General features: G+C 32.4%; 1 protein-coding gene across 3 annotated transcripts; it reads right to left on the bottom strand.

Moving 5' to 3' along the window:
* Nucleotides 1-1629: 1629 nt before the first annotated feature.
* Nucleotides 1630-10434, bottom strand: LOC101515760 (protein PTST homolog 3, chloroplastic). Of its 3 annotated transcripts, none has more exons than XM_073367897.1 (13): nt 10142-10434; nt 9927-10046; nt 8993-9147; nt 8427-8795; nt 7752-7851; nt 7578-7638; nt 7445-7495; nt 7261-7314; nt 4687-4806; nt 3727-3851; nt 3441-3492; nt 2416-2565; nt 1630-2149 (listed from the first exon to the last, which is right to left on the bottom strand). In XM_073367897.1, the coding sequence occupies exons 1-12, from the start codon at nt 10339-10341 to the stop codon at nt 2467-2469; spliced, it is 1506 nt and encodes a 501-aa protein (XP_073223998.1). In that variant the 5' UTR covers nt 10342-10434; the 3' UTR covers nt 1630-2149; nt 2416-2466. The 3 variants fall into 3 exon arrangements, with proteins under 3 accessions (XP_073223998.1, XP_004497543.1, XP_004497544.1); XM_004497486.4 differs by having other exon boundaries at nt 8427-8903; nt 10142-10433; XM_004497487.4 differs by having other exon boundaries at nt 7261-7308; nt 8427-8903; nt 10142-10433.
* Nucleotides 10435-13737: the final 3303 nt, after the last annotated feature.

Below are 13737 nucleotides of genomic sequence, written 5' to 3'. Positions count from 1 at the left end.
GCACAAGATTGGATAAAAACCCTAATTGGACAAGAATAAACCTAGGGAGGACGAAAATGACCTAAATGTTAATCCAATGACACAAATGAACTTATTGGATGCACAAGGTTGGTTAAAAACCCTAATTGGACAAGAATAAGGCTAGGGAGGACGAAAATGACATAAATGTTCATCCAATGAGACAAATGAACTTATTGCATGCACAAGATTGGTTAAAATCCTTAATTGGACAAGAATAAGTCTAGGGAGGACGAAAATGACCTAAATGTTCATCCAATGACACAAACACACCTATTGGATGCACAAGATTGGTTAAAAACCCTAATTGGACAAGAATAAACCTAGGGAAGATGAAAATGACATAAATGTTAATCCAATGACACAAATGAACATATTGGATGCACAAGATTGGTTAAAAACCCTAATTGGACAAGAATAAGCCTAAGGAGGACGAAAATGACCTAAATGTTCATCCTATGACACAAATGACCTTATTGGATGCACAAGATTGGTTAAAAACCCTAATTGGACAAGAATAAGCCTAGGGAGGACGAAAGTGACCTAAATGTTAATCCAATAACACAAATGAACATATTGGATGCACAAGATTGGTTAAAAACCCTAATTGGACAAGAATAAGCCTAGGGAGGACGAAAATGACCTAAATGTTCATCCAATGACACAAACACACCTATTGGATATTTTAATTTAACGATTCAAGTGCGCATGATTCTGAAAAAATGGTTAGTTTTATTAATTTCAATAATAAAATGAATTTTATTTATTTAAATATTTTTATTAATTGTAGTTGATTGACAAATTTGATAAGTTAAGATACAATAAATAAAATTATATTAATAAAAATATAATTAATACTATTTTAGTATTGTAAAATAATAAATAATTTGAAATAAAAAATAACAAATAATACATTTAAAATAAAATAAAAAAGTATATTTTTGAAATTATAGTAATGATATATAAAATAATCTATAATATTAATTTTTATCTTTAACGATTATGATCTAACATATTAATTTATTTCAAGGTAATTTCACATGACTCATGCTACTTAGAAACAAATTTTTATTGAAGTGACATTGATGCACTGTTAACTTGAAAGGATTTGCATATTCGATTAATGCAACAATTCATAGTTTCTAATGACAGAATTTGACGGAGGGATCATTGTAAACGAATACTATACAATTTCGAAAAAATGTTTGCCAATTCTTAAAATCACGAGACCATTTTGTGAAATTCTTACAAATTCGAGAATTAATTTGTCTATTCACTGGTTTTCCAAAAGAAATATATGTTACGGAAAATACATACTCACAAGATACACAAAATAGGAGTAGTTTGAAGATAAAAAGTATGTTGTGTAGAGTGTCGGTGTGTGACAAAAAATGGCGTTCCAAAAGCAACTCTCTTGAGTGATATTTCTAATTTTTTCGTAAGGATGCAACCAGTATAAGGAGTTTTAAAGATTATGTTACTCGAATCATTGTGATTTGGTCTTCCCCTCACTACTAATCTAGTCCATCCTCTGTTGCTGAATACCGTGGGAGTTTCATTCTTAATTAAGAATGTGATTTTCTTTTTCTTGTTGCTAAAATTGCATCAATCTGTTTGAAAATCTAGGAAATTATGTACTCTTAATCTGAATTTTCGACATCACATCCTAAATTTACAGCACTAAGCAAAATGAATTTGTATCATTGTTCCTGTGAGCCGCTTTGAAAATGAACCACAAAAAACAGAAAGAAGAGATGAGGAATACAAATGAAGCAACCATTCTCTCCTAATAGGTACAGTGATGGCGTGGACTTCAAAAGATAAAACCTATTACCTCTTTTCTAAAACTATCTAAATCCCTCACTAATAGTAATAGCCCACACCTAATAATTTATTTTCTCCTGATTACAAACTAACCCTTGCACATACCTGAAAGATGTCAAGACATTAAATACTAATCTCAACCTTAATAAATGTACGAACTGGATGCTGTATTAGAAGATACTCAATCTAAATGCTGCTCTATCTTGCATGCATACTTGTGTCCCCTCTTGTCCATATTGCTGTCAAAATTGATAATTTAGATGTTCACAGCAAACCATTGTCTTCAATCTATATGTACCCTACGAGGCTACAACAGTCAACAATAATATTAGGTCATTCTACAGATGTGAAGCCCAGTTTCAATAATATTAAGTTCAAAGAAGTTTAGAAATTTCTAAGAATGTGCAGACATTAACTATAAGTTTCGGTAATCCCTAACTGATTTAAATGCATTACTATCAATAATCAGTTAAGAGTTTAAGATCCTTAGTTTGATTCTGTTACTTTTGGCATATATCTGGGAACATTTAAATCGACGGTTAAGAACAGTCAAGGTGGAAACTATCATGTTACCTTGTTGACTTGTTATATACATCTGGCAGTTGTGACCTGAACCTGGATGTATCATCTATCTACTCTTAAAATGTTGTTACATATGTGACCCCTTGCTACCGACTCTCGTTGAGGATCTATTCTCCAGTGGCCATCAACAACAAATTTTATCTACAAAATACAAGTAGTTATTAAATCTTCAAATATCATAGCTCAAAAAGTTAATGGGGACATGTATAGAAACAAACCAACCTTTTCCAACCTAAACCAGAAAAAGGAAAAATATCATAAAAATAACAGGAGAAGGAAAAAACTTAAAGGAAGGTTTTTTTCATAAAAGAAAGTTTCATTAGTTCAATCGTCATGTCGACACCTTACGGAGAGTTTATATTAGGATTTATCTACTTGGTTGGAGAGTAATAGATAATTCACCAAGAAAGTCAACATTTCAAATACAACACCAATTTCATCCTATATACAGTGTGTCTATAGTATATTCTTTACAGATTTTTAATCCCTAAGAGACTACATTGTGCGGCATTAACACCCTCAAGCTACTTTATATAACTAGGGAAAAAAGGAACAGATACAAAATAAAATTATGTTGTATTAGATTGGGTCAATTTAATAGTCTACTTCACCTAATAAATTAGTTTTAATTTCTTAGTGTTTGCAATGACTAGGCACTATGCATAAACACAACATACACACACCCGAGGCATGTATCACATGAGAGGACTGTTTGTTAATAGAATAATAAGCACAAAAACAAAAATTAACAGATATAGTAATTGGGTATTTATAGAGATACAAAGATCAGTGCAAAAGTAATAATATATTTTATCAGTGCAGATAATATAATCCATCACTAACATAAAAAATGTAAGTTAGTAAAGTGCACCAAGTCAATGCTTTATTCATGTTAACGTAGAAATGTTCTTTGTAAAAGAACTGCAACTATGTCCCAAAGTAAATTCAATTAATTATACCCAATTGGGAACATGGCAGATGTCAACAGCATAAACATTAGTGGAAGATGCACAGACCTCATACACACCAGGATAAAGCCACAGCATTGTTGACCAAATTCTGGATTTCCTGGACATTATCACAACAAATGGCAGATATCAATTATTACTAAGACAGATTACTTTTTACTAAACAAAAAAATACTTTAACTTTCCTTTTGTAAGATAAACGAGCTAAACATAATCAACAAGAACATAATGATGGCAAATAAATAATCAGCCAATAGTTATTGATTGAAATTTCAATAAGATTTGAAGCCATAAAACAAAGACAGGTATCCTATGCCATTAAAATATTTAGAACCTTGGTCCACCATGATCTATAATACTGGTTAATGGTTGAGGATCCATCTTTATTGGGTGATGCCAGCCGTTGAAGCTACCAGCCACTTCCACAACATCACCATCGCAGAAGAACTCAACAGGAACCTGGAAATATAAGGTAAACAGTGCTATCAGTAGCTCTACAGATTTTAATCGCAATTTTTTTTATAACTTTTTTTATCTTTTTGGATAGGAAGATATAATTTCACTAATTGATTACTAAAGACACCATATACAGGATCATTAGAAGAAATAGCTCTTTCACGTGAAAATGCATACTCATATCACAATGCAGTTATTGAAGATAATGACCAAATAACAAGATTAATGTTTGAACTCTATTATAGTTTTTCATAAATGAAAATATGAATTTGATTGTCACCTACCAGTCCAGTGATATTTTAGGTTCACATCTAATAGTAGACATATATACTCTTAATAATAACTGTCAGAATTTACCTACAAAAATGTTGTCTTCTCGTGCATTCTTTATGTGTATAGTTCAAGTGTGTATTGTGTATACAGTTTCACATATATTATAGTGAGTTTGTTAGGAACCAAGAACTATATCCTGAAAGAATTTGGGGGAGAAATAAGTAAATTTCATTCACAATGGGAGTGCCAAAGTTTAAAGGACCACTGTGGCTCCCTCTTAAATAAAAAGAACAAAAAATGCTGCTTCTTACAAAACTAGGTCTGGTACTGGCTTTGACAAAGGAGGGATCTGATGGTCTTATGATAAGCTCATCAGGATTTTTTTACAATCATGAGTTCAGGGAATGTTTTCTAATCTAGACTATCTAGTGTACTATTCAATTTCACATACAATATTCCAACACTGCTTAAAGTTTCAACAATAGCTAACCAATAGGACAAGAAAATGCAAGATCCTCCGAATACATTAGTGAACTTAAAGTTCACAAGAGCACAGATGCAATACCTCCTGGAGTCCTGAAAGACTTTCTTCAGCACCATGCAACTCTGCATCTTTTTCAGATATAAGTTTTTTAGCCTTGCTGATTTCTTCCTCTGCCTTGGTTTGCAAGACAGACAAAGCATGCTGAAAACAAAAAACAACATGTGGCTAAGCAAGTTGTAAGGAATAACTCTCATACATTAGAGGGAGGGAGGGGAGAAGGGATTAACAAGATATCTTTGATAAAAAATAAAAAATAAAAAAATCCTTCCTCTAAGCAATAGATCCATAAGAAATACTTTTTAACATTCATGTGCTTATAAGATTCACAAATAAATTGGCTGCTTTTAGCAAGCTCAGATCTTGTTAACCCAGCACTAAAAAACAACATATAATGTTATTAGATTTGGGACAAGTTCAATGCAATAGTATAAACTCTCCCATCCTAACATTAAGACAGACAACAAGCTTCATACAAACTTCAAACAAACATGTTCAATTTTCTTACAAAACCAGGTGTATAAAGTTGTGAGTCAAAGTCAAATATCCTTTAGAAGACCAAGCGATTTTCCATCTGTTTTCAAATTTAGATAACCTGTCACACATGTTGATCTATAACTTTCAGCCTTAAAAATGACTTGCAGGTATGACATAAATTTGAGGAGGTTCGAATGCCGTCATTAATCACTACAGAAGGTAGAGACTAGAGATCCTTCACAAAGTTCTCTCATGAATGAGAGCATCATATATACACAATTAAACATTAAGCAAATAGGATTTAATGTCAAAATTTATTTTTGGCACTTTTTTCCCCATCATTAAAAAGAGAGTAAAATCAAACAGCATGCATCCAAAAAAGTAGTTATTGAAGAAAAAGAAATTGAAAATTATTGTATAGTAAATTTTGCTCATGAAAGAAAAATAAGCTACATCGTCTATTTCTCCACTATATATTTGATGTCGCCTCTTTATTTCTCTCTTTCACTCATTGATTCATGCCCACTTGTTTCTGTCTTTCTAGCAACTTTAATCTTTTAGAAATGTTTCCTTTTTCCCAGGTGAATAAAAGGTACCAAAGCCCAGAGAAATTTTTATTTTATGCTAACTGTTGAAGTTGTGGGATTTTAGAGAAAATGAGGAGAGAAAATAATAAGGGTTTGAATATTATTGATAATAGCTTAATGCTAATTTGATTACAATAGACTCAATACTAATCTCTATTTATAGAGAAACATAGACTAAATCCTAAATTAGAACTAAATCATTATAATAATAAGAGATATTCTAAGATTCTCTATGATTATAAATTGGTCATAGAAAATAACTCAAGATACTCTAATATAATATAAAAGATATTATAAGATATTTTCTAATATTCTAACACTCCCCCTCAAGCTAAAGCTTAAGCTTTAGCTTGCTGCAAGAAAACAATGTTTTGCTCTGCAAAATAATAAAAAGGATGGAAAAGCAACTCAGGGATGCAGGTGAAGTCGGAGAAAATTGCTATAAATATAGCCTAGCCAGATAGCCGATATGATCATCAGCCTGAGAGAAATTCATGGCAAGTAATTGAACAAAGCGAGGTCCGTTCTTCTAAAAACTGCATTTGGAAGCTTTAAACCAATAATATTGGAGAGGCGTGCTTCAAGGAGAGAAAGGCAAGGCCAGTACATCTGGGACAAAGATGGGGCCAGTGCATCTGGGACAAATTGTCATGCTAAAGTGTGAGTCATAAAAATAAAAGACATCGTCAGAATAATCATCAATGGGAAAATAAGTCATCACTAATATGATTCATCAGTGGGAAAAGGAACACCACCGGAATGATCATGACAAACACCAAAGAGGAAGCAGCGCGACTCTAATGAAACGAAGCCATAATCGACAACCGAAGTGAGAAAATGCATCCAAAACAGGAGAGACAGTGGTTGTTTCGGAAAACTTTTCTAGCAGCGACGACAGGCAGCAGCAGCAAACGGCGGCGGCGGCAGTAGCAGACGGGGCAGCAGCGACGATTGTGGACGGAAGTGATAGTAGTCAGAAAAAGGAATGATCATGCTAGAAAAGAGAAACTAGGATTATATTCCCAAACTGTTGGGAACTTAGCAGCGGAACAACGACAAGATTGTTCAAGGAGGATCGAAATAGGCTCTGATACCATGTTGAAGTTGTGGGATTTTAGAGAAAATGAGGAGAGAAAATAATAAGGGTTTGAATATTATTGATAATAGCTTAATGCTAATTTGATTACAATAGACTCAATACTAATCTCTATTTATAGAGAAACATAGACTAAATCCTAAATTAGGAATAAATCATAATAATAATAAGAGATATTCTAAGATTCTCTATGATTATAAATTGGTCATAGAAAATAACTCAAGATACTCTAATATAATATAAAAGATATTATAAGATATTTTCTAATATTCTAACACTAACAATTTAGGTGGTGGATGGCAAAAAATATATATTAGAATTTGACATTGGACATTGCCCAAGTCATTATAAGAAGCACTTTGGCCATACAGCCAATGTGGGATAACAATAATATATAGAGACATCTTGTAGACCAATTTTCAGAAATTGATCATCTACCTTTTCCTTCTCAATCTGTTCCTTCAGCCGAGACAGCTCCAACTCCTTCTGGTACTATGCACCAAATAGCATTTGCAAAAGGAAGAGAGAGAAAATGATAACAAGTTATATTTATAACTATTCTAAACAAAAATAGCCAACAATTTGTAAATATCAAAATCACAAGAAATTTCATGATTACTACCAGCATGAATTTGAGATGATTTATCTCACTTTGATTTGGTACATTTGGCGCCTGCATAATGACATTAAACAAATTAGGTCTCGAGAAGCTATCAGTCAAGATAGAATTTATGGATATTTAGTCACAGAATGACCTCATTGTCCAAATCCTTGTCAAAATGAGTTATCGGGTCCTCATGTGGCGTGTGATCATCCCTATATATATTTTGAATACAGGTAAAAAGGATATCTCAGTTCAGATTCAAACAACAATAAACCTCCAACAGTGGTAGTTGGCAATTAGCATCCATATAATAGATAACACTTACCACAGAGGCTGGTCCAATTTTCCAGATGCAACAACTTGATTGGATGTAAGTGAGTTCCCATTATGTGCCAAGTTACTATTCTCTTTAGGTGGATGGACACCTAGTGGCATATCAAAAATATTAAATAGGTTCTGATTCAATTTACACTTTGCTTTCCTAAGAAACACCTCCATTTGAAATGCGAGAGACACATTCTAAGCATTAAACAACTATATGTATGTATGCATTGTCGGAAAGTAACAGAAGTAAAATGTCCATAAAATGCGTACTAAAGAGATAAATTATTTTCTAACTCTCTTACTTAATCGGTCCATTACAATGGCTTTGACTAAATCCTAGGAACTTGTTGCAGTGATTCTTTTAAAATGCTTGAAATCTAGACAATGTAACCTGGTAATAAAGTGAAAATTTGAGTTGAAGCAAGGTAGATATATGTCTATTTCTTGAGTCACTTGCATGGCAATATAAAATTTACTAATAGAGAAATACGGAAATCGAGGTATCAAACAAATACGGGACTGGCAAGCAATAAAAAAAACAGCTTCCTTTCTGCATTTTTTATTCTTTTCTTTTTACTGAACAATAATATGCTGAAACTCAAATCACAAGCTTCTGTTGTCAAAGCAATAGATGTAGGCATTCATCACGCGATATGAAACTACATATTAGACTTACCTTCAACTTGATCTAAATCTCCATTCTGAATAAATTTTGCAACCTTTTCCTCCAATGATAAATTGGCCAAAGTGTCGACATTTATATCACTGATGTCTGCAGTGTCGAGATCAGGATCATTAAATGAAGTGTCGGAATGGTTTTCCATGGAAGGAACTTTCAAAGGAAAGGTAATATCTCCAACCATTCTTCCCATTAAAGAGTCCTCGTGCTCTGAAGTTGCAGACCATGTTGTCTCAAATGATGATTCACCAGAAATTTCTGTTGGCATGTTGGGATACAAATTCTCCTTTGCCATGTTGTTGACCTGTTCAGAATGATCTTTGAGTTCACCTAAGCCATCCACCAAAGATGAACTAGCCGAGGATGCTACAGGGATGGAAGTGTATTCATTTAATCTCAGAGTTGAGTCAGTATGAACAAATTCAGTAGATGCCACAACATCATCGACCAAGGTGACAACCTTCTCATTCTGACCTTTAAATTGTTTTAAATTTGGTCATCAGTCATGATTGAGAGTAATAGAGAAAAAAAGAGCCCATTAACAAAGAAGAAAATTGTTTGACCTGTTAATAGATCCTCACTATCATTTGCAGCATCCAGTCTTTCATCTAAACTTTTTCCCGTGTTTAAAGAATCAATGTCGCCATATAATGAGCTCGTGAGAAGGTCCCGGATCTGTTTATGACCTCTCCGTCTAACAATGTTTGCCAGGTCATTCCTATAAACGCAAGGGTGAAATTAAATAGACAAGACAATTAAAAATTAATCTAAAACACATATAACCCTCTTTCATCAGGTCATTTGCAGAGAACAAATAAATCAATAATAACAAAGTTTCCAATTAAAAAAATTCAGCAATCGGTCTCCTTTAAAGGAAAAATGCCATTTAACACCATATACTTTATTAATATTGCGGGATTTAAAAAGAAAAATATTATTGGTACTAAGAACAATTAAACAATTGATTATCCTTCTGTTAGCTAACTAATACTATCTTTTTTTGCAAATGTTATGTTATTGCTGTTTATTTATGAGTAAATCGTCATTTTAGTCCTTGAAATTGATTGATGTTCTCTAATTTAATGGACTAATAAGCTATTTCTTATATTTGAGGGACTAAATTGTTCGACCCTTACAATTTCAATGACTGAAATGCTAATTTACTTTTTTAATTATTATCTTGCTTTCACTGTTTTGTAGCAATTGTATTAGTTGCAGCAGCTTGTACAGTTTTGCAGTTTCAGTTAAAGCTTAGCCTGTTCTAGAATATTCTAATTCTAATCTGTAACAAACTGAAACTAATTCAGTTAATTACGGTTATTCAGTTGCATAGTCTTCTCTAGCCACTAGAGAAGTTCAGCATCTAAGTGGCCGTTTACTTTGTGAAAACAATTCCTGTTTTCATACTTAAATTCAAGAAAAGAGGTTACAGTTACATGCACAAAATTGAAATTGAAATTGAAGAGGAGAAGCGAAAGAAGAAGAAAGTGAAAGGACCTTCCATGGTGTAAAAGCTCCTTGGTAGAGGGAATGTGGTCTTGCGGAAGGCCAACGTCGGCGAGGAATTGACGAATATCGGAGCAGATCTCATCGTCAGTTTTCAGCCTTCGACTTTTCCTGAATAAATCCAAATATATTAATTCAAATGACACTTCAATTGTGACTTGTTAGTTGTTAGAATCAACAAGAATGAAGATGTGAAGAATCTTAACCGTGTTGTGGTGGTGTTGTTGGTTTGGGAAGCGAGGAGGTGTAAGTGAGTGCGAGTGGGAGTGAGAGGGAGAGAGAGAGTGGTTGAGAGATGCGTTAGAGAGAACATGCAGTTGCTGTTGTTGATGGTGCGAGCAAAGGAATATGTGAAGAAGCAGTTTGGGAAGTGACAGAAGAGACATGCGGCGGTTGAGGTGGCCATTTACTTACACTGCCTCACCCCTACCCGAGCTCAGCTCAACTGAAAAGGAACCAAGGATGAATACCACTCATACTGTTAATATTAATAATCAATTACTGTAATTCATTTATATGCTGTCTCTTCATTATTTTGATCAATTTTTATTAAAACGATTTCCTGTTGAATCAGGACCGTCTCTTGGTCGGGTGATATCTACATGACTGGCCTACCTTTATTGATCGTGATGTCTTCTCTCCCAATCATAATTGTTTTATTCATAAGCTGAATTTAAAAACCTTCAAAAATCCAAATTTAATTTTACTCAAGTTGATACTGCCTCTAGTCCCACTTCTAACAAAATTTTGGAGCGATTTTTAAGATGTATTTAATATTTAAATGACTTTTTTATTTAATGTTTCTTTTTTAAATATTAGTGGTTGTATTTTATATCTCACACTTTTCTATAAATAGTATATATTTGCAAATAAATATAAAAAGTGATAATAATAAATAAGTTTATGATATTAATTTTTATATTTGAGAACAGAAGAAATAGAATATTGATAGTAACTCTTGCACTTTTACATATATTGGTAATTTTTTACCAAAAATATGTATTATTTCAATTTATGTGAATATAACAAGTTTTAATTTTAATACCTGACAATAACTTTTTGTTTGTCATTCCTACAAAGTTATTTTCCATCATTTTTATTTTATTTTTATTGTAAAAATATTTTATTTTCCAAGGACATCAAAATTGTGGGTCAAGTATAAGAGTCACTAGCTTTGGATTGATTAATTAAAATTGAAGTAGAAGTGAATGTCAAAAGAAGAGGGTTGAATTACGATGATTTTTATAATTTAGTTCTTGCACTAATATTAACCTCTCAAGTTGTGTTTGGAGTGAAGATGATTAGAAGAAAAATAATTCTCCTCTTATTGAGGATGATCTGAAGAAGGAGTCTTAGTTATTGGAGACTTTGTTGAGTTTCCTTGAACTTGTCTTTAGTTGCAAAATCGTCACTTCAACATTTATCCTTGTGTTAAGTAAGCAGAGAGGATGATTGTTATGGTTCATCCTCATATATAGTTTAAGTTTGAGGATGAAGCTTTTATTTTCTTGAGTCTTGATGTAATTGTTGTTTTTTGTTTCCCATTTTTCCAACCACTTTGAGCATTGTGCCTTTCATGTCAAGTACATCACATTTTTAAACTTTTGTACTTTTCTACACATATGTCAAATTTGATACGAGGATATCATCTACGTCTATACTCATCTTGAGACTATGTCCATCCTATGATATAACCGAATTTAAGGATGTTCATGGATAATAATCCTCGAATCTTTGTAAGTCTTTGAAAGATGATTATATGTTTTTCTTTCCAATATGTCATTGTTGGAGTTTGGTGTAGACATGTTGACACATTTGTAATTGTTAGGTAACCTTCTAGAATATAATTTGTATAAGACATTCCTATTATCCCTTTGATCTATTATGGATGAGAAAGTTCTTTTTTGTTTTCAATACATTAGAAATCATGACTAATGTACTTTTCTTATTTCAAAGGGTTTTTTTATACAAATTAGAACAATATTGTTGTATTGCTCACATATACGGGAGGATAATTTTTTCGATAGTTCATTCTTAGGTTATGTTAAGTGCGAGGATTAAGGTTCTTATCTCCCACATAAGAGTTCGTAACTTATGGGATGTCACTTATTCTCTTACTTTTGGTAAATATGGAATAGTGTGAACAACTTGTCAATTTTTGTTCTTTTGTACTTTTATGACAATTACTTTTTCAATAATCGTGAGATGAAGATTTATAAATATTTATCCTTGGGTCTAAGATTGTGAAGAATATTCATCCTCAAATATGAGTTGTGATGAATATCCATCTTCGAGTTTATACTTGGATACGAGACTGTGAAGAATATCCATTCTCTAATCTTGATACTTCATCCTCTAATTTTCATATAGACACATCTTGACTCGTAATTCTTCTTGACTTCTTCCAAGAGATTTTATGTGTGATTGAGATGCAACATATTGGCGACGATCATCCTCAGCTTGAGGATAATATTACTTATTTTTTATGAATTAAGCTCCTCAATTATTTATGATGGCTAAGTACACTACTTGCAATGGTGTGGTAACAAGGTACATCCCCTATTGTACGTTCCACATATGTTCGATTATGCAAGTGTACCTATACTTGTATTCTTGTTCATGACCCATCATTGTAGGAATATCTTGAAAGCTATGATGATTTTCTCATCCTGTCAATTGAAGCTATTATGGTTCAAATTGTAATCTTCGAATATCTTTATGAAGCTTATGATACTACTGGTGTAATCTTTCTAATGTTACTTTTATTATTGAGTTGACACAATACACTTGTTCACGTGAGTGACTTCAAGATAGTCCATTTATGTAACTTTTGTTATTCCGACATAAAATCAAGTTCAAACATCAGTAGATCACAATTCATAAAATTGTACATTTATTTCATAAGATTTATTGTCATTATAACACATATAAAAATGTTTGAACTTAACAAAAATGAGACTTTTGAAAATATTTGGCAAGCAGTTGAACCTAAAGTTTATTCGGATCATGAAGCAAATCTCATAAATGCTTTCCTAAAAGAGAAATATTAGAAGCTATCGTATAATGAATTCCACGACTAACAATTTTTTAGTTTAGTAATAGTATCTCAATTTGCTTAATGATTGTCTAACTTTGCTTCCCAAATAAAATTTTTAGACACAAAAATCAATATGTTGTCGCAAACAAGCCAAAGGTTTATCATTAAGTGTATTAAAAATATAGGAATTTGTTTTTGCAACATACAAGTTTACCATTAAGTGTATTAAAAATATAATCAAAATATTTATTAGTAACTCTACTTGTAACGAGGGGGAAATCAAATTACTTTTAAAGGTTGTAAGTGTGCTAGAAATCCACATTAGAAGAGGATTTGTTGACCTTGGTCCTTGTTACGTTCTTGGAAGGGTAAAAAACTTGGACTTTTAGATATTAACTTTTAAACTAAAATCTTATGTATAAGTCATGAAGTACCTATTTAATAAGTCTCACTTGAGAGGTCTTAACTTGGATGAAAACGAGATAATCATCAACAAATAACAAGTGAGAGATTGCATGTCAATTTTTAGAGACCTCGACAGAGGGCCATTTTTCTTTTACACTTCCTCTAAAATCATCAATCAACATGTTAGGAGAAAAAGATTCAATTTCTCACCATTTCACTCCAATGTAAGAGTAAATGAAGTGACACAACTCATAACAAGGTTGACATGAGAAAAAAATCAATCTCTTATAACGCAAGTTTTAAAAAGGTCCAATCAACATGGTCATAAACTTTTTCAAATTCAATTTTAAAAGAGAAGAT

Source organism: Cicer arietinum, chromosome 4 (assembly GCF_000331145.2).
Source record: "Cicer arietinum cultivar CDC Frontier isolate Library 1 chromosome 4, Cicar.CDCFrontier_v2.0, whole genome shotgun sequence".
In the NCBI taxonomy this organism is placed as follows: domain Eukaryota; kingdom Viridiplantae; phylum Streptophyta; class Magnoliopsida; order Fabales; family Fabaceae; genus Cicer; species Cicer arietinum.
Note: the sequence above shows the minus strand (reverse complement) of the source record. Positions and strands in the feature narration are given on the sequence as shown.

Excerpts from the sequence above, each read along its gene's own strand:
- LOC101515760 (XM_004497486.4), bottom strand. The coding sequence starts at position 10,341 with ATGGCCACCTCAACCGCCGCATGTCTCTTCTGTCACTTCCCAAACTGC. Across the intron at positions 4,807-7,260 it reads AACAGATTGAGAAGGAAAAG|CATGCTTTGTCTGTCTTGCA; the intron begins GTAGATGATCAA and ends TTTTGTTTTCAG. Across the intron at positions 3,852-4,686 it reads GTCTTTCAGGACTCCAGGAG|GTTCCTGTTGAGTTCTTCTG; the intron begins GTATTGCATCTG and ends TTATATTTCCAG.